The sequence below is a fragment of the Odontesthes bonariensis genome, chromosome 1, assembly GCF_027942865.1.
Source record: "Odontesthes bonariensis isolate fOdoBon6 chromosome 1, fOdoBon6.hap1, whole genome shotgun sequence".
Lineage (NCBI taxonomy): Eukaryota > Metazoa > Chordata > Actinopteri > Atheriniformes > Atherinopsidae > Odontesthes > Odontesthes bonariensis.
The window spans coordinates 12,865,997-12,886,701 of record NC_134506.1 but is presented as its reverse complement, the minus strand read 5'-3'; the positions used below and the strand labels follow the sequence as shown (position 1 = coordinate 12,886,701).

General features: G+C 39.0%; 1 protein-coding gene across 1 annotated transcript in view; it reads left to right on the top strand.

Annotated features, from left to right (window-relative positions):
- The window catches only part of adamts7 (a disintegrin-like and metallopeptidase (reprolysin type) with thrombospondin type 1 motif, 7), a 136,158-nt gene that overhangs the window by 98,764 nt on the left and 16,689 nt on the right, over window positions 1-20,705 (top strand). Inside the window, exons 22-23 of the mRNA XM_075473394.1 lie at window positions 7,382-7,528; window positions 9,228-9,390. Of these exons, the coding sequence (XP_075329509.1) occupies window positions 7,382-7,528; window positions 9,228-9,390 (310 nt within the window). The remainder of the gene's footprint in view (window positions 1-7,381; window positions 7,529-9,227; window positions 9,391-20,705) is intronic.

Genomic DNA, 20,705 nt, shown 5'->3' with positions numbered 1-20,705 from the left:
CGGGGCGACTTAAGATTCTATTGCATTTTAGAAGATGGGATTTGTATTATTTCTGAACAGGACAAAATTGTAAAAAAAAAAAATGTAACCCTCCCACCAATTGGCTCGTGATATTTGAAGCACTTTATGCTCCTTCAATACTCAAAATACGTCTCGAAATGGTGGAAGATACATCTCAAAATAAATACTGCATAGGGTAACCTATGATTCCCACTCTCTATGTTGAGTGATGAGAGGTTATAGGAATAACTTTGGTTTTATGAACCCAATATAATGTAGAAATATGAATTTACTCAAGCAATCACACACAGATAATAATAATGATAAACAACACAAACCCAGCATATCATTTGTATTTTTAATGAAATAAAGGAGTTCGACATATATTTAAATGCAATGAGCCCAGACATGGAAAAGAACCATAAAATAAACACAAAAAAGACCCGTGTACTGTATGGATTGGTTTGTATTAACCTGAGTGCACTTTTGTTTTGTTTATGCAAACTTGCAATTAATATTAGTGGGCGTGCTTAGCAATCCCTCCCATAGCTACAGCTAGCTGGATTCGCCTCACAGGGAAAATGCACCAATGCAGCAGCAAATGGTCCCAAAACTCTCTGACGCCAGAGCGCACTGTCCAATTAACAATTACTGTCCAACAAAAAGTTACAACTCAAATAATAGCCATTAGCCAACTTTCTACTCAGAGACACACGTGGAAAAAAAAAACTTCGCTCTCCCCTGTTTTTCCCTCTCGCTTCTGTCCCTCTTTTTTCCCGCTCTCCTCTCTTGCGATCTCTCACAGGTAAGAAAAAGGAAATAAAAACCCCCGAGGTCATCAGTCATTAAAGTAAATAATTATTATGCTCTCTATTACACACTGAAGAAGTTACACATCTTATGAATGATAACCCACAATTAAAGGAAAACCAAGTAACTGATATGAATCTGGTTATTACAGAAAGGTAATTTGGCTAGGTATATATAAAAAAAAGAGAGTGTCTTATATGTCTTTTAACAAGATCCTCCACCAAACTGACTACTCAACAGGCAGAACAGCTTCTTAATATTATTTTCCTATTTTGTTATTAGTCACAGTCAATTGTTGCCATGTGCATATTCCATAAAACAGGAAGGGAAAACTGCTGGAATTCTTCTCCCATTTCTGTAATTAAATGTATCCATCTGAAAAGAAATGTACTTCCTATATATAAAACACTCAGGTTGTAGTCAGTGAATGTAACGGGAATATGTGCAGAAATGTGGCGTTAAAGTTCTTATATTAAGCTGCCATACTTAAATCAAAATCCTCTCTCAATTTAATCGGATAGAGACCCTTCTGAAAGCAAGGGCCTTCAATGTGAAAATGACCTGACTGATCCAAAAGATTCAGAAAAATTTATCAAATATATCACTCTGCTTAAAGCTAAATCCAGTACAACAAACAGTGTGGGTAAATCATGATGTTTAAAAGAGATAAAAGATGAGTTTTTCAAGGTAAAAAATGGACCAGACTCTGTGAATAATTCCCTATAATCCCTATATAGACCAGTGAGCAGTGCTGGCCAACATGTCTTTGGGGTCATCAGGTGGGAACCTCCTTTCATCAGTATTTCGTCTAGTTGGGTCCACGACACCTCCAGGAGGCCAGACAGTGATCACTGGCGTCCCAGAGTAACTCCTCTAATGCCAGCCATCACTGCTCCTAACACCACAACAACCATAATTTTTTTCCACAACCACAAGCTACCTCAGCCTCTCACCAACTGCACACCAGTCATAGCGGGGTGGGGATACAAAAACCCTGGTTCAGGTAGGGGGTAATATAAGTATAGAGGGTGCCAGAGGTGGAGGCAGGACAAGACACACTAGCAGATTCAGCTGACAAACTCACCTAAACAGTCCTACAATCACTAAATATGCAAGCAAAAACAAGGCCATACAGGCCAACTCACCTAAAATGGCCTCCTGGTTTCAAAAGGCTCACATGGTCCATACCCTCCACTTAAATAAATCCTGTCTGCGCTATGTTAATTCCACGCCACAACGCAAGAGGGACAATCACGAACAAGCTAGGATTGTGGGTGTGGTGGGTGGCGTGTTTCTCTTCCGGTTACGGAGGTCATTCAACAACAATGGCGACTGAACGAATGCGCACTTTGATTGAGATGCAGCTGATCGATCTAGAAATAGAAGAAACATTGCTACTGCGTCACTGTCTGCGGTGAGTTACAATTTTGGGGAGGTGCACCAGAGTGTCTGCGTAAGGGGGGGGCATGTCTGCGTTAACGGCGACACACACGCAGACGACCTGGTTTCCGACCATAAACCGCCCTTTACACCCAGCTCCTTCAACAATGACACAAAAGACTTTGCAATAAATCCCCTACATCCTACTTCCACTGGACAGATTCTAACTTTCCATCCTCGCTGTTCTGCTTCTGCCCCCAACTCCACATATCTAAGCTTTTTCCTTTCATATGCTTCTGCTACCAATTCCTCCCAAGGAACAGTCAGCTCTATGAAATAGACTCTCATTCTACTCCTAGACCACAAGACTATATCAGCCCTTAGATATGTAGAGGCTATTTCCTGGGGAACAACTAGCTTATCTCCTAAATCTACCTTCATTTCCCAATCACAAGCATCCTCCAAGCTGCTTTGCCTCCTTATTGTCTTATTAACTTTCTCCCCCAGTTGAACAAACTGAATTGCCACTCTCTTCACCTCAGACCCTCCTAAATTTACCTGCCTTCGTTTATCTTCAATACCTGCAGCTTCTTAATACTTGGTTATGTCGCCACGTATACCGGCCTTGTGACAGAATTAAATATTTTTACTCTGGCATGCACAGTGACAAGCAAGCATTTATCTTTTCTCATCATCCATTCCTGACCTGTAGGAGCGAATGGTCTTTTTTTTTTGTCGATGACAACCCAGCCATTATTAGAAGTCTGTCTGGGTCTCTTAATTGAATCCCAGTTTTGAATGTGAACACCAGAAAGCAATCAGCATTGAAACTTATTGTATTTGTCATAAAAAACTGTAATGTCATTTTGCTGTTGTTTGATAGGAAAAAATAAGCAGTTTTCAGGTTCAGAGCTTCCTGCAAAGGTTTGAACGCAGCTATTAGTGGCATTTAGAAGGAATTTGTTTCTGTGTCAGTCTAACAAAAAGGATTGAGCTGTCAGAAGTGATTTACTATCCAAATTCATCCAATTGCTGAGTCACAGTTTGATCACGATCAAAACATTCCCAAATAATAAAAAAAAAAAGATTTCTGTAACATCCTCAGAAGCATTGATGTGAACAGAATTTCGGTTCTGCACAAGCTTAGAGAAAAATCCTTCAGCACTGCATGACTTTAAAGGCTTCGAGTTAAATAACAGAAGTTGAATTATATGTTCAGTTTCATCAATGGTTATGCTCTATGATACTGAAAATGTTAATTATCATAACAGCCCACAGTTAAAGTCCCCATGAAATGGCTTATTTTGTGCTATATGCTTTTGCAAAATTACATACAACCTTCCTCTGCAAAATGTCTGTCTGCTGTAATTGGTCAGCTTCTGTGGGCTGGTCTGGCACCACCCACTGTTACCCATCATCTCATAATTTTTCAGTTTTGAGGAAGCACTTCATGAACTTAAATGCTCATAGAAACCGTTTGATGTCAGCAACAATTTTAGGGCATAGGTTGTAACAAGATATAATTTAGTAATATCTTCAGAACTTCTTTTGGACATTTCGCCATTTAAAAACACACAAATGTCATTGAATTTCATGAGGAGTTTAATAATGTGGTCAGAGGTTTCTTTGGTTGACAATTCTGCCTTGTTATTGGACAGCTAACCCTTATAGATCCAGATGTGATTGTGGAATTGTCTGATTGCACATCCTTGTTACACTGAAGTGTTTTGGATGAGGACATCATTATTTATTTAAAACAGTTTCTTTTTTTTTTTTAAATCTCCTAGCTCATGTAAAGAATTTGTTTATGCTAGAGTCATCAAAGAAATCGATAGTCAGATATCAGTTCGTACTCAAGTTTCGCATAATTAGTAGGGATGTTCCGATCACGTGATCGGAAATCGGGGCCGATCACATGGTTTCAGACTTGATCGAAATCGGATGTTTCATCCAGATCAGGGATCGGATATGTAGCCTATCTATAAATGTATATTTATTCTCATTATTTTTTTTTTATCAGAACTATAATATTTCAAAACAAATGGGAAAAAATGACAGCTTAGTATTTACTGTTATGTGGTGGTACCTTCTGATCGTCTCAACCATAGACATAATATACGTAGACGCCTCATAGACTGACACCTCATCCTGACTGAACGCAAGCGAGCGAGCGATAAAAAGTGATTAGAATGCGTACTTTTCAATCAGCCTGTCCTGACATGCCGCGAGGAACGTCGCTCCGTCCAGCGATCACGCAGACCCCTTATAAAATCGCTCGCGCAGTCTCTATCTGGACAAAATTTTGCAGCGGTGTCCCGCTCCTAAACACTTCTTATTGGTTGAAATGAATACGCTGCTTCTTGTTGACAAGCTAGTTAGCAACAGGTCAGCATCACTCAGGGAATAATGGACGAGGAGAAGCTGATCTTTACTGTGGAACAGGACCCAATGGTTTATGACCCCAAACACCCGTACCACAAAGATCTGAACCGAAGGGAGCCAGAGAACTCGGTGTTTCAAGTGAGTGCTTTCTGAACCAATAGAATCACTCCCGACAAAATCGACGTATCGCGTCAGTTTCGCTCGCTCGCTTTCAGTCAGGATGAGGTGTGACGTTGCTGATTGGAGCTGATGTATCAGTGCGGCCGCCATCTTTGATGGGTCTCCAATGCCCCCACATTACATTTATTTCGACTGAGGAAGGTGTATATCCCCAACTACAATAATCACAACTCCCCGAATTTTTATGTCTCTGGTCTCAACTACACACAGGCTGTGTTTGAGTTAGTATGCGAGTTTGAGTAAGCGAGAAGGTCCCGGATGCATACTAGATTCGCCGAAATGTTGGGTATGCATCATGAGGTTACTACTCGTACTCAAACTACCCAAGATGCAACGTAACATGACGTCGCCGATCGTCATTTACTGTCAAAATGGCAGTTTCAAGATAGCTATAACGAGGGTAGGTTCACTCACTGTTTTCAAAACAAAAGCACCAATTGTATCGTAAGTAACTTTCCCTATAATAAAAGGCAATGGGTATTTTATTTTGTGAAAATAACCGGAATTGCGTTGCTCTCTACGTCTAGCTTTAGTAGCGCCAAATTCGTCAGAACAAAATTGTAAATAGCCGGTATTTTGGCAGGTTTTCAACACGTTGGGGATCTAAACGACTACTTTCTCGCCTGAAAATGTTTCAAATATTGCTAAAGTTTACAAAGTTTAGAGCTTAAGTGAAATCAGCTTCAGGCCGGCTGATTTTCGGCTCGGGCAGGAGCAAAATGCATCGTGGGTAAACGCTCTGCCTACTGTCTGATCGATGAGTATGCAGTATGCAGTATGCAGTATGGAAGTATGCCGTATGCAAGTATGTAGTATGTAGTATGCGGTTTCGAACAGAGCCACAGAAACCACACATGCGGCATGACGTCACTTTGCTGCCGTAAAGCGAAGTAGAACACGGCAGCAGCTTGAAGCTGGGGGCGCGAATGTCTGCTGTGTGGAGGTATTTTAAAGTGGATGACAAAAATGTTGCGATTGCAAACTGTGAGATATGCAAACTTGGGATTTCAAGAGGTGGCAAGGACATCGCTAACATCCTTGATGAGAACAGGAACAGGCTCAAACCTGACAAGGTAGAGATGTTGGTTTTCATCAAGAAAAACGTTCATTTCCTTCTGTGAAGCCAGAGGAGGAGAGTAAGAATTAGGAGTGCAGTTCCGAAAAGCACATTACTGGCCTTACTTGGGGCACTTTTATTTGCTTATTTGTTGACATGCCTGCCAGGTATTTCAACTTGAGCTGCTGCTCGTTTTTATATTAGACATTGTTGCACTAAACTACAATGTGAAGAATTTGTTTATTACTTGATTTCTTTTTTTGTTCAAGCTACCTCGCGGAAGTGCTCTGTTTATAAGTGTTAAATGATAAAATAAGGTGAATGAAATAAAAAATCAGGGACATCCTGGATCTGTTTCTTCGCCGTTCTTCATTTTTCTAATGTACTGTAGAAGTATCGGATTGGGACTCTGTATCGGCAGATACTCAAAATCAAATGACTCGGACTCGGGGGCAAAAAAACCTGATTGGGACATCCCTAATAATTAGATATTCATTTGCAACAGCATCAATGCCAGTTTCGCCGTCTTTGCCGGGAGGCCATTTTTGATGACAGTGTGACAGTTCTTTACTGCGGTGCACCACAGCAAATTGGAAATATGCCCTGAAGTTTTTTTCTTTAAATCTTTGCCAACCAGGAGGGAGAGTTTGTGTGTGTATATGTGTGTGTGCTGTCTCAAGAGACTGTCTCACGGTCATAACAACAGGAACAATTAAAACTGCGCGACTCATCATTTAAGTATCTATGTCCATCCGGTTTAGCGGCTTGTCGTCCTCTCGCTTTGCTGCACACTTTGAACTATCGGTTTATTTTTCAAAGAAACAAGCAGAGGACTCCTGTGATCCGACTTTATGATGAGGACCCGGGCTCTTCTCATTCTGACATGAAATGGCTGCACACTTTATAAAGTAAAGAAATGAAAGGAGCGCTTGTGTTGTGTGTGCCGCTATCACTGTGACCTCACATTTGTGGGAATAAGCTGACACACCAAGCTAAGAAGGCATCAACAGCATGATGAAAAAAACTACACTTGTGACCTGATGTGGTTCTACGAGCGGGACCCTTTCAGACCCACATGTAGACCCACCGTGTAAAGGAAGAGTTGCGATTTGCTACGTTTGATTACAATAATTCAAATACCACTGTTAAAGTGAATCTGACTCATAGAAATGAAGTGACACTGTGTTGTCAACCAAATAACTTCAGTCAACATGCAGCTCCAAACTTTAAAATGTATTCCATCATAATATTATCACTGATAAATGTTTGGTAATAAACAGTTTAGCCCACAGAATTACCACACTGCTCTTTTATTTCAGGATGGGATTCAATTAAAGTTGATCACCAATGCTATGAGTAGAAAAAGTTCATCTGGGGTTCTTTATTAAAAACCTTTTATGCCTGTTGAATGTTCGTTTCTCTGTTCACAGCTTTGAAAATGGCGTATCGAAAGTGTCTACCATATCAGTATCAAGTTAAACCTGAGTCTTTACTTTATCATCTTTTAGATTTAGTTTCATGTCTGTTCTAAATGAAATCAAGACTCCGTGTTGGATCATATGTGTTGCTCAGTGCTCCGAGGTGTGTGGAGGAGGTGAGCAGCAGCGGATCGTCACCTGTCCACAGGAGGATCAATGCGACAGGGACCTTCAGCCTAACAACATCCAGCCATGTAACAGCCAGCCTTGTGCTCAGTGGCTGACAGGATCTTGGGGACAGGTACTCTTTGCTATAATGAACCATGCTTGATTGTATTTCTAAACCAATTTCATGAAGAAATGCCTATCATGGAGTTGATCTTGATGTGGTTTTATTACCAGAGGCGCAAAATGGTCTTTGTTATGATTACGATCTAATTATGATTAACTTTTGTGCAAGTATTTGAATTTATAATGTCCATCCATCTATTCATTTTAAAGCCAGTAGCCCTGCTGAAAGTAATTCATTTAGTTTTTTTCAAACAGACAGAATCCATTTCAAGAATCAATGCACTTCAGGAGAAGTTGAGGAGAAAAAAAACACAATTGAATCCTGCAATATGATTCAGTACACTGAATAGAAGTGGAATAGAAATTCAATTTAATCTCCATAAACAGAAACTTGCATATGAATATGTAATATTTATGGTAAAGTGACTAGATTTTTGAGCTGGAAGCTCTCTGATTTCCATTTTTAATGCTTTCTTAGTAAGGACACCCGGATCAATGGACCACCGATAATTATTGGACTATATTTTTTCTAATTTGGTCACTTTTATTAGAAGTGTTAATCCATCTGATATTACCCAAAATATCTGACAGACAGGAAAGTCCATTTTAAAGAAATCAAGGCTAAATCTGGAGAAAGTGGAGGGAGCACAGGTGAAATACTTTGATGCCAAAGGTGGAGGAGGAATAACAAGTTATGAACAAACCTTTCCTCTGTGACACCGATTTGAACAACTAGCGCAAAGGGTGCTGCTTTATCTTTATTTGTCTTTAATTGTATTGCTGTTAACATTTAGCTTTTATTCTAATTGTTATTTCATTATTTGTCATTTATTCATTTCAATATCGTTACATTTGATTATATGTTGTGTTTAATTATATACTATTTATTTCATAACTTATAGTGTTAGAAAACTTTATTTCATAAATTCTAATCTGCTCCCAATAATAAAGCACATGCTGTTCTAGTATGAGAGAGTAATAAAATGCACGTTGTCCAACATAGCTATGTTTACACAGAGAAATATGTCCTCATTCCCCCTTCCAGAACCAAATACTGTTAATTGTTGCCCATATATCCTGATGAGAGCACCCTTAGTTAGTAATTTGAGAAACACGGATGGCTAATACACACACCAAAAAAACACATTTTAACCATCAGAGATTATCTGAGATTTAACTTTGTTGATAACGATTTTATTTTTCCAACATAGGAGCGTTTCAGCACTCGTATTTCGAATTGAATGACTTCCACTCCCTTCCTATACCAGACTATCTCTGCTTTCAAAGTGTTCACCTTGTAAAGAGGAAAATGTTCCTTGTTCTGTTGCTTTGCTGCCTCGTCTCTGAGCTCTGTTGTCTCTTTTGCTATACAAATAACACTGAATTGAAATAAGTGAAAGAGCAGTGGTTTTCATGGAGATGAACTAATTGACTCAAGGACAGGTCTTGTAAATGCAATTAAATGTAAAACTGAAATGACGTCTACTTTTTACAACTAGATGTAGTTCACTTCATATTGAGCCTGCTGGAGTCAGTCTGCCATCAGTCTCGATCATACTCACTGGATAAAACTTGAGAAGAGTCTCATAACAATGATCATTTTGCTGGTGGTGTTAGGAAGAAAAAAGTCATAACTAAATTATTAAGTAATAATTTGACCATTTTAAAGAAAAAATAAGCCATCTGTTCATAAAGAATGTCTTTGTTAGTGTTCAGCTTCCTGCGGCGGCGGAGTGGAGCATCGACTCATCAAATGTGTCAACACAAAGACTGAAACAGGCGAAGAAGTGGATCAAGCTCAGTGTGGCCAAGAGCCACGGCCCGAAGGGACTCGGAAGTGTAATTTGCAAGAGTGTGAGAGTGCCCCCTCTGGTGAGTAAATCAGGATGTAAACAAAGCATTTTTTCAGGTTTTTGTTGCATGGCTTCACATTGGAAGAGTATTATTAGGGGTTTTGTGTGTTTACTCAGCTAATATTATGTGTTTCCAGTTTAGGTAAAAAAAAAACTCCTTCTCCAGAAGTTCTTAATCCCCTAAAAACTCATGCCTGTTTCTTACATTTATATTTGAAGTTTTTCCCATGTAAAAATAACTTCACGTGACCTTTATGCTTCATGGTGCGTGACTCTCCATATTCCTCCTCATTCACCGAATGGAGATCTATGAATATGCTAATATGACTCCGCCCAGATCTCCGCCTCAAAGTCTCCTCCACCTTTACGAAACCAATTTTTTCTGCATATTTTTAATGAACAAACAGCAATGAAATAATGATCAGGACTGCTAACTCTCACCCTCTGAGTGAGTCTTTTCATATAAGAGTATGTTATTGATATTGTTTTGTTCATTTTCAATGACACACCAGCAGAGATGCACCGTTGACTGTCTGCTCAGGGAGGAGACAGCCTGTCTCGGACTCATTGCTTGAAGGAAGCCAGCATGAACTGTCTGACATGTGTTTCTGGGGAAAGTGGTGGGCACAGTCGCATGCTGTGCATCCCCGGAGGCTGTGTGATCCATGTCAGATGGACACTTGAAGCTTGTATTTTCCCTGGGAAACGATGCAGTGCTTGTGGGTTTTTCCCTGCAGGCAGTGATTGCAAATGAGAGTGGGACAGAGAGAAAACACAAAAACATAAACTTACCAACATACCCCTCATCCTCACAGTGTCAGCCAGATCAATGTTTATAATAGTGTCAGTCTCCATAGCTAGTTTAGTGACAAACCCACTGTTTGTGGGTTTGTCACTAAAGTGCTGGTCACTGGAGTGCTGGAGAGTAAGGTATTTGTACTGCTGGAGAGCTGGCTCTCCCTCAAAAAGACCTCACTCTGCTTTGCTTTGCTTTGTTTTGCTGAAGCAGTCGTATCATCCAGGTCTGTGGAGCTCTGGCTGAAAATGAATTGGGCACAAGCAGATTTAGCCTGTTATGTGGAAAGCCCATGATTCTTGAATGAAAGTTAGCAGCACTGATCCTTATCTTATTACTGTTTTATCATTATATTATTGGCGTAGCAGTCAGTTTTGGCAGGCTGTTCGCTTGTGGTTCAGCAGTAATGGGGCAGTGCAGTCCTGGTGGCTGTAGTAAACCTGCCCTTCTGCCTCAGTGTCTTTAAAGAGAACACAAAAAATTAACATAGCGAATATGCCTGTTTGTGCTCGTAGTGTCTCCTGGATAATTGGGTGGAACACCGTCACACGTTGTAATTACTTTAGTGACAAAACTACTCTGGTCAAATTTATGAGGTCGCGTTCTGAAAAATGAAGACTGCTGACCCGTGTCCTTGTGATGGAACACTCTGTTGTCTCCAAATGAACCGAATCAACTTCTGTTTAGCTGTTACATCTGTGGATGAGACATTAAGGCGTGCAGAGTCTGATTTCATGCTGTCACAATCATTAAACAGAACATGCCCCGTCTGCCATTTTAGCTACACACCTACTTGTTTCTCCAGAGAGCTTATGTTAGCTTCCCCTGTAACTTGTTAGGGCATTACCCAGGAGGTAGTCAGGATTGGTGCCTTAAGTGTTCTACACAGAACATGTGGGCTGTCTGATCTGTCTGATCTCACCTTTTTAAGTCTAAGGGCTAAAAGCAGCAATCCTCAGCCATAGTGTTGGTGGCTGATTTTGACTGTGACACAGCTAAGACTCTTTTTTGCGAAGCAGGACTTTAAGGGGTGTGTGCATCCAGCTTGGGTTAAAAAGGTTAGGGTCATCAGACTGTTATTGTTGCTCTATTTGCACAGATGAAGGGTGCATGTTGCTGCTGACAACATCAGCAGGTACTCTGGTCAGAATTATCTTAAATTTAAGATGCAGTCATAAGTCTTAACACACTGCTTCTCCATATTGGCTTAATGTTCGTTAAATAAATGACAGGGTGTAATATGGCATTGCATGTTGTTCATTTGTGGTTGTATTTATTTTTACGTGTAAGACCTGGTAAGGAACCGATTTCTGTTTTTTTTGTATGTCTGATTTGGTAAATCTTGGATTACATCATCTCAGATGATGTACTTTCTTTTTCACAAGGCTGTATGCTTTGTGTCATCAGACTTGTAGGCCAAGGCCCTAAAAAACAAATAGAAGTGGCCCTAAAAGTTAGAAACAAATAATGAACTATAAACTAAAAAAGAATGAAAAAGTGTGTCTTTTTGAAGAAAGAAAATAATGAAGTGGTTTTCATGCTCTTTTTCAGCCAAATGAAAGGCAAGTAAACAAAGGAGACACCTGTTCCCTCTCTTTCTGTGAGTTACGGCATGTCTTGCTACTTCAAATGATGAATAGAAGAAATAGAGACTTCAGGGACTTTTGAGGCTCCTGTTTGTCTTCAAAGAGATAGCATCATTGGCAAAAAGCATGAAAACTATTTCACAGTATGGGAAATGAATTTAGTCTTAGAGCTAAGTGGTGTGTTTTGTTTTGTTTAACTTTTTCACTCATGATATTTCTAACCTTTAAACCAAATGCTGTGGGATTAGTCAGTTCTAATGTGTATCCCTCACAGTCTTCACTCCCGTCTGTCTCTCAGCAGGGTTTCACGGCTCACTGGTTTAATACGTCACTTTGAGCATAAATCTCCATTCACCTTTGAATAGACCTCTCAGTGGATATCTTACGACTGCTTTTTTTCCCCGTGCGGTGGGATGCATTAGTGTATTATTCAAATCATTAAAAAAAGCTTGAGAAATAATGTAACAGCAGATGCTGGACTTGAAGCTCCATTTCTGTGATATGAATAAGAATTGTGAACCTTGAGGTCAATGTCAGATGATCATGAACATGTTTAGTTGGAGTTACAGAGTGGAGGTAAAGGCATCAGTACTTTATGTGGCTGAATTCTCAGGCTCCAAAGTCAAAGCGCAGGTATTTTTAGATTTTTTTTCCCCCCTGTGATTCGCATTGCCAGATAGAGCACAGACGACTGCAAAAATCCCTCGTTTGAAACAATGCATTCTATAAGCCTAGTCATATTAAACTCTATTTATTATGTTTTATTATGGTATCTATTTGTTTGAATACACATATATTTTATTTCATAACTCTCTTTAGTCATGAGTGATTGAAAAAAACTCCATTGTGACCTTTACATGAGGCCTTTGGGTACAGATATTAAGAACCAGAACACAGCCACATAAAAGATCATAACACAGTTACATGCCCATTTAAATGAGTATAGTGTTCAGGAGGAGGAGAATCTACCGTAGGTATTGACTTAAGTAAGTCTGCTGCTGCTTCTGCTTCTGCTTCCAATTTCCTCTGTGGCTCAGTGTACATGTAAATATAGTCTGATTCACAGCACAGACGTTGTCTTTAAGGTCCTTGAATGAGGATTTTTGTCAGATGACGCTGCTCTTGTAAATTCAGGATTTTTGTTAGAGCTGTACAACAGTCTGGAAATGCTCTCAGCAAACAGGAGTTGGCATGTATTCTATGGCATTCTTTGGCATGTAACCATAGACGGAGAGATGCTGCTGCCAGCTCTGCCTATGTTTGCTGTCACTCTCCACCATTTACACTGTGACGTTATGAGGTATGAATGTGCCTTACGCTGTCGGAGAAAATGGAAGTGTGGTGTGACAGCATGTGAGAAGGGTCCATTTGCAGACCTGTCAGCAGCTACATCACACTTAACAAAGCTGTCTGATTCACTTAATTCACGACTGGCCAATCTTCACAGCTGAATGCCAGCCGACCAGTAAGCTAACCTGACAAAGGTCAGCCCAGCCGCCTTTTCCTTCATTCAACTTCCAGTCAGTTAAGATTAATGGCATGTTTCTTACCTTTGTAAACATCTGTAGACATCTGTATATTCACAGACTTGATTGAAAGCAAAAATTTGTTGCCAGGGGTTGGACTGAACCAACTCAAAAGGTCATCTAGGTATGGGTATTCTTTTTGTTATTTTCTTAAAATAGTAAATTAATCATTGATATATACCTGCTTTAACCCAGTCACTTTACTGTGAGCACTACATAAAAGTAAAGGTTTTCTGAACAAGTGAAAAATGGGTTACCAAAACCAAAACATGGCCCGCTCTAACTGAATAATTAGGATGTATTTGCTCCTCTTACTCCACTGATCAGGCGACTATACACATACAGATCAAATACAGTGACACAGTGAAATATAATAAAAAAAGAATATTTTAAAACTACAAAAGTAGGATCTCAAAGTGTCACACGATTGTAGTCACTGTGCCAGAACTGCTCCACGGTGTAGGGTCTGTTGTTTAATAGTGTGAGCGGTCTAACCGGATGTATGGTTTGACCTCCTGGATTTGTTTGAATCTCACGACATTGGCTGTGGAGGGTTTGTTTATATAGTACAGGCTGAAGAGGAGCTGTCTCCAACATATGTTGGCTCTTCGAATTTATTGGACTTTGTTGTTGTCAGGTTTCGTGGGGTGCGAGGCATGGAAAGGACACGGATGCGGACTTTCAAACTTGATTTATTTTCACCAAAACGCTTAACACAAAACACGGCTGAGCTGGAAAACGAACTAAATCGTGAGAAAACAAAACAATACTATGACTTAGCTTGACTTGGCTTACTGTGACAAGGACCATGGATGACGGAGTAAGGATCTGACAAGATGCATGGGGAAACCTGGAAACTAAATATTGACTGGGTGATTGGTGAATGAATGCAGCTGATGAGAAACTACGGGTGGCTTGAATGAATGTGATGGGAGAGCAAACAGAAGCTATCGGGAAAACAATGGCAAAACTAAATACAAGACCTGAACCTAAAACTTAACAAAACTAAGACATGAGAAAACTAAAACATGACCAAACTAAAAAAAACTAGATAAGAACTAAAAACATGGCAAAAACTCCATGGACATGACAGTTGTAGCTTTGTTTTACTTTTATTTCTTATGTCAATTGGAACCAAACTTTGGGGGAGGAGTCTCTTACTTCCTTCAGCTAGGTCCCTCAAATGTTGATGGAGCTATACTTTAAGTGATTGTAGCAGGACTTTAATTTTGGGGCATCTGAAAATCCAATTTCCTTACGAGAGGAGATCTCAACTTAAAGTACGGTAATAAGCTGAAAATAATATTTAAATCCCTGCGGACACCGGCCATGTCAAGGCAGTTCACTGTGGTCTGTATTGGACAGCGATTGTTTTTGCATGTCAGCTTGGTAATGGAAATGTCAAATAAAAGCAATTACTGTAGCGGCCCACTTGGATTGTTCACACAAAATGCTCAGAGCTTCGACTGGTGCAACTTTATTTCTCTCCTCTTTTCACCACCGACATTTTGACACCGTGAAAACTATAAAATGGACACAAAAAATACAAATGCCATAGTACCATTTTTCACAGATAATGCATAGAACCATGTTTACATTTTAAACTTAAATGAATCATTTGTATTAAAGCTATGGTAGGTAATCCTAGAGAGCTAGCAAGAGAGCTAGCAAGATTCGAAAGTGTCCACTCCTCTAAGCTCCACCCCCCCCTCCCCATTCCGTCAGTGCTTCATCCAAAGCCGGTGGAACCGCATGCGCACATGGAGCAGGGAGCCGGCAGAGGGGGGCGTAGGCAGAAAGCAGAGGCATCTGATTGGTTTTTTGTAGGCGACCAATCCGAGATCAGATTGGTCAGCTTTTTCTCAGTCCTGCAGCTGCCACAAAGGTCTGATTATTTTCGTCCCTTTTTCTAAATACATCTTGTGTAGATTTCTATCAGGATAGACGGACCATTTCACCCAGTATTACAAAATGTGTTTCTGAACAGGATTACCAACCATGCCTTTAAACGTAAGTAATGAATTTTACATGAAATTAACATTTTATGAGTTACAGCTCTAACTGAAAATAATATAATAATGACAATTTCCCTTTGTCTTAAATTAAATAAATCACTCATTAAATAAATACACCATTTGTCTCCTCCTACCTCCTTCTGCTTCCAAGGGCGCTAAGTTTGAGCTCTGTTTGCTAGCAGCCTATCTTCCACATCTCTCAGTGACAGTCTGTACATGTGACATACAAATGACACAAAACACGAAGCGAACCACAATAAAATACCTTTCACAAGTTTCAACAGAATATGAAAAGTAATTAAGTTGTTCTTGTGTTTTTACCAACTCTGGAGCAACGTGCACATGTCGTTATGAGACGGGAGCAGAAAATCTAGCGTCAGCGTTAACAGGAAGTAACAGAAGAAGAGCGGTGCTCTTCAAAATAAAAGCACAAAAATGTAGAGTGGCAGAACTGCATCATTTATCATAAACAAAATTAGCTGCCATTTACAATTACTTTCAGCATCAGTCAAGGTTGTCATACATGAGGACTTAAGAACAAATAATAATAATAGTAGTAGTAATATAGGGGTATATAGAATAGGTTAACAATAGTCTAGTAGAGCTAATAATGACCTAAAGGAAAATTTGACAAAGGCAGGCAGAGGATCTTCAGTATCTATGTGTGAGAAAATTATTGAAATGTTTATATAATCTTTATAGAATTGAAGGAATATTGGGGAATTTCAGTAGTTAAAGGGTAACTGAGAGTTTACAGCAGCGGGACACTGGGGACCTCAACTGGTTGAACAGTGACCCCCCAAACAACTCAATAAAAGAGAGACATCTTTTTTTCTGGGACATCCATGTATTTTTTCAACAAGACAATACAAAACCACAGTTTGCACACATTATAAATGCATGGCATGAGCTAACCAACCTTGCATTCCTGTTCCCAGTAAAGAATGTGTTGAGAATGTCTAAAGGAAACAACAACAGCCCTGTACTGCTGAACACCGTAATGCCTGAGAGGCTTCGTGGCTTGTTATTCTGAGACGTCAGAACATATATTAAGCGTTCTGCAAAGGTATGGCAGCATTACAAAATGGTAAAAGCTTTGGTGTCCAAACTTTACTGGGAATGTGTTGCAGGTCTGACATGCAAAAAATGATGTATATCAACAAATTAAATTAAGTTTACCAGAAAAAGATTTTTGATTAATTTTGCAACTTTTCCAACTTTTTCCAGTTTGGACAAAAATACTCGAAAGGGCTGAAAAAATAACGGTATATATACTTTTTAGTCTCAAACTATTTATTAAACCTATAATAGAAAATAAAAAAATAATTTATACTTAATAAAGACTGCAGGTGAAACAGTTCAACTCTGTAGAATCTGGACTTTGAAAGGACAGAATAGAGAACAGATGGTGCTGGCAGCGTTCTGGACTGTATAAAGCTGTATACGTTTCTTTACGTGGCCCATAACAACAGCACTGATGTGACTTGGAATCTGCCAATCTGTCCTTACAGATTCCACATTACAAGACAAGTGGAAAAGCTGACTGCATTAGCCTGAATGGTCTTCTTTGTTAAACAGGCATGCAGAGAACGCTTAGATTTTTTTTTGTATCAGAGACAAGAGGAAGATGGTTGGAATCAAAGCAACTATTCAGAACGGGACCATTATAGGCTGTGTGTCCTTTGTTGGAAACATATCCGCAGATTCAAAGTCTGACTTTTGATTTATATTGAGACTGACTTAGGCTGTAATACTTATTCCAAAAACTTTTTATTAAAAGTAAATTGAAGTGCATCTCTGGCTTTGATGTACATGCCTCTTTGAAGATTATGATTCGAAGAGCTCCCATTTTTGCTCTACATTTGAGGTGTATTTTTGCCCCTGTAGATCTCTGAAGGCACAGATCAGTGTTCCTCACAGTTATTGTTCAGTGATGACCAATAAATGAAAACATTATGAAAACTCCCAGGTGACGCATAAAATCTATTTATTTATGATACGCTAAGTGAAGAGTTGGCTTTCTTTTCATTCCTTCTTTTCTTTCAGTTTGGCTGTTTTAGCAGAAGTTGTACAGGTCTGTTTTGTTTTTTTCTTTCTCAAACAAGAAGCCTAATTGACACCAGAGCTTTCATGACTTCATGATTAATGTGTAGATTAGGTCTGGAGGGGGCGAGTCTTAAAAAGAAAGGAATTACATGTTTCTGAGAAAATTTAATAAGAGATGCTGCAGTATATTAGTGAGGTAAACCTGACGTGGCATACTGTTAGCATGGAATCCTTTGTGCAGATAGAAACATAGACCTTATTTAACTTTATGGTCATTATCATATGATATAGGATATTATCACGTCTGGAAATTATGAGATTTTTTTTTTTTTTGGACCTGCCCAGTCTTAGGTGATAAATACCACCTTAGTTGAACAACAACACATGACTTATTACGCTATGGCATTATCTATTTAATGAATACTAAGCCAAAATTCAGATCCTCACTGCTTCAATAGGAATTAAGATGGTAAGTAACATCCAGGGGCTGCTAATCAGGTACAGCTCAATAATCAGCAAGAAAAATGACAAAAAAACCCTATGAGCTACATCTCAGCCTCAGTTAGCATGTTAAATGTTAAATTTCATGGCAGCACAGTTAGAAAGAGACTGAACAAGTATGAAAGGGTTATGAAGGACATGTACTTTTCTCTCTATAAAGAACACGGAGAGTCACATCTAAACAGACGAGATCAAAGTGGAGATTTCACGGAAATGATCGTGCATAAACGAATACCGAGAAACCTCAATGAACTGATTAAGCGTTGAAAGAGTGGACCAGGATTCAATCATGACTATGTGAAAGGCTGATAATGTCATAGAGAAAATTATATTGTCAAGTTATTGCTGCCAAAGGTAGATCTAAAAGCTGTTCAGTCATGGAGGTTTTTCTGCATAATGACATTTTACATGGATTAGGTCAGTGTGTTGTTGTAAAGGGCAAAATAGTAAAAAAAAAAAACTCTTTTGCAGCTTCCTAATATGTTTATGTGTGACTTTTATCATTAAACAAACAATGCAGCTGAACTTTTTCTTGAAATTTTCTGATCTACAGCAATTCGTTGGCATTTCTGTTTTATTGATCAGATATGAAATCAGTCTTCCTCAGAGGGCAGTCTCCTGAAAAGCTGAATGCCAGCGTTGCTGACATTTTCGAGACATAAAAGTGTTATCATCAGTATTAGAAGCGTATGAAAAACAGTTGTGTATGTTATTTTTGTTTGTGTTGGGCCCTCTATTGGAGTTCTTTTTTTTCCAACTTGTTGTCAAGCTAAACCTGTCAAGTTTGTTGTGTGTTTCCAAGCCGCAATCTATATTTTTACAGTATCAAACTCTTCATATGGATTATACATTACTTTGGTCTACACTTTACACATTTATTACAGTTCCTAAGTGAAATAAATATCACAGGATAGCATCAGTTCACTTCTTTTTTTTTTCTTAATTCCATTTTAGGTCAAATTCAAAACGGCTATCTTTACATTTAAATAAATTGAGCCTCTCCAAAATGTATCTCCTTCCTTATTTACAAGAGGCAGTTCGTGTTCTTACAGGAGAGGCAATGGTATTGTGTAGTAGTTTGTTAAAGGCCATTGAAACTCATGGATATTGTTGCTCAAAGCTTTTCAAGCAGCCTCTGAAACCTACAAAGTCTGGTAGATTAGTGATTGGGAAATCAAATTTTACTGAGAACATCAAAGCAAGACTTTCATTTGGAAACTTTTTCACACTTTCACTTTGCACAAAAAAACTACTTTATGATATTGTTTGTCAACTTTTCAGTCACAGCTGTGTTTTGGGAGACCAAAATAGCACCTAACAGGCTTGTTGCAGGCAGGTGAGGGAAATGATCAGCCATTTATTAATCAAAGTAAAAGGGCTGTTGTGGCGAACATGTGGCAGTCCATAAAAACATGAATCCAATATACAGAACTGAGCGTGGCAGGAACAGAAAGGAGCTTTCAAATACAGAAATAATAAATGGAAACAAAGACCAGCATTCGGCATCACATTTATTATATGAACAGTAATATTTACGTTACAATTATTATACAGTATTGAATATATAAAGTTAATGTAAAGTAAATGTCAGTTTTTAGTTTGCTGTCTGTGAAAGGATTTACAAATTGTAAGTTGTAACTGCTTTTTGGAGACCAATTAATCTGGTCAGAGGCTGTCGACAGGGACTGAAGTGTTTCACATGTCTGCTTGTGCAAGATGCACGCAGGGATCAAGTTTTAAAATGACTGTCAAACATTGGTTATTGGATGGCTTAACCATTTCATTCATTTAGAGTAAGTAGTAATATTTGTCCTTACTGACTCCCTTTGATGTACTTTGCTAATATACCCATATGTTTTCTTATTTTAATATGCTCGAGGACGTGTCATGATTGTAATAAGCAGTCAATTCCATGTTGAGCATTTCTGCCTTTGATCCCCGGCATCCGAAAGGGAGGTACCAGATGGTGTGCCACACATAAATATTCAAAAAGTCCTCAATGGAAACAGGTAGGAAATGAGCAGACCTAGAAAATAAATGAATGAAATAATAAACAATTCTAGGTGATTTGATAAAGTATATGTCCTAAATCTTGGTAGAAAATAATGTCCAACGACACATCGCCCTTTAGCTGCGCGTTCTGGACACTGTTTAGTCTGATTTTTTTTTGTGCTTATTTGCACAAATGGTGCTCTGGAATCCTGGCAAGAAGGATTCTTTTGTAGCCGTGACTTTGGAAATCTCCCAAGGAAATATCATCAACAACCTGAGAGGCAGACGGCAAGGGTTTCACATGCATCAAACAAAAGCGGTCCTCTTAATGTGCAGGGTGGAAGCTGCCAAAAGCAAATAAAAATTAGAGAAGAGGTCTCGGAAATGTTTCATTTATTTGTCCTAAGCATACATGAGTTCTCTGTTAAACCAAAACTTTAATATGGCTTCTTTCTCCTGTCTCCATTATTTTTCTCTTAAACGGGAAGATGTACAGTCTCAAATTGGTCTCCTTTTACGTTGCAGTAGTTCTGAAATAGATATCAAACTTCTATTGGGGCTCTGTTTTGATCTAAGACAGAAATCAGAGAGATCTCCCTATGAAGTTAATGTATTCTCAGTCAAAACCTTTGTAGAACTTCATTCATGTCTCTCGTGCTCAGCTCAGACACAGCAAATAAAGAGCTCTCTGAGGCACTCTCTGATCTCTTTAACCATCAATCTCCACACACACACTATGGCTGTCTCAGCTTACGGTGGGGTATTTGTTCAGAGCCATGGTGCTCCTGCATTTAAGGTGATGAAGCAGAGGTTTTATCTGTTCAACAGATATATTTGCAATCCATAGAAAATATTGTGGTTGTACTAAAAGG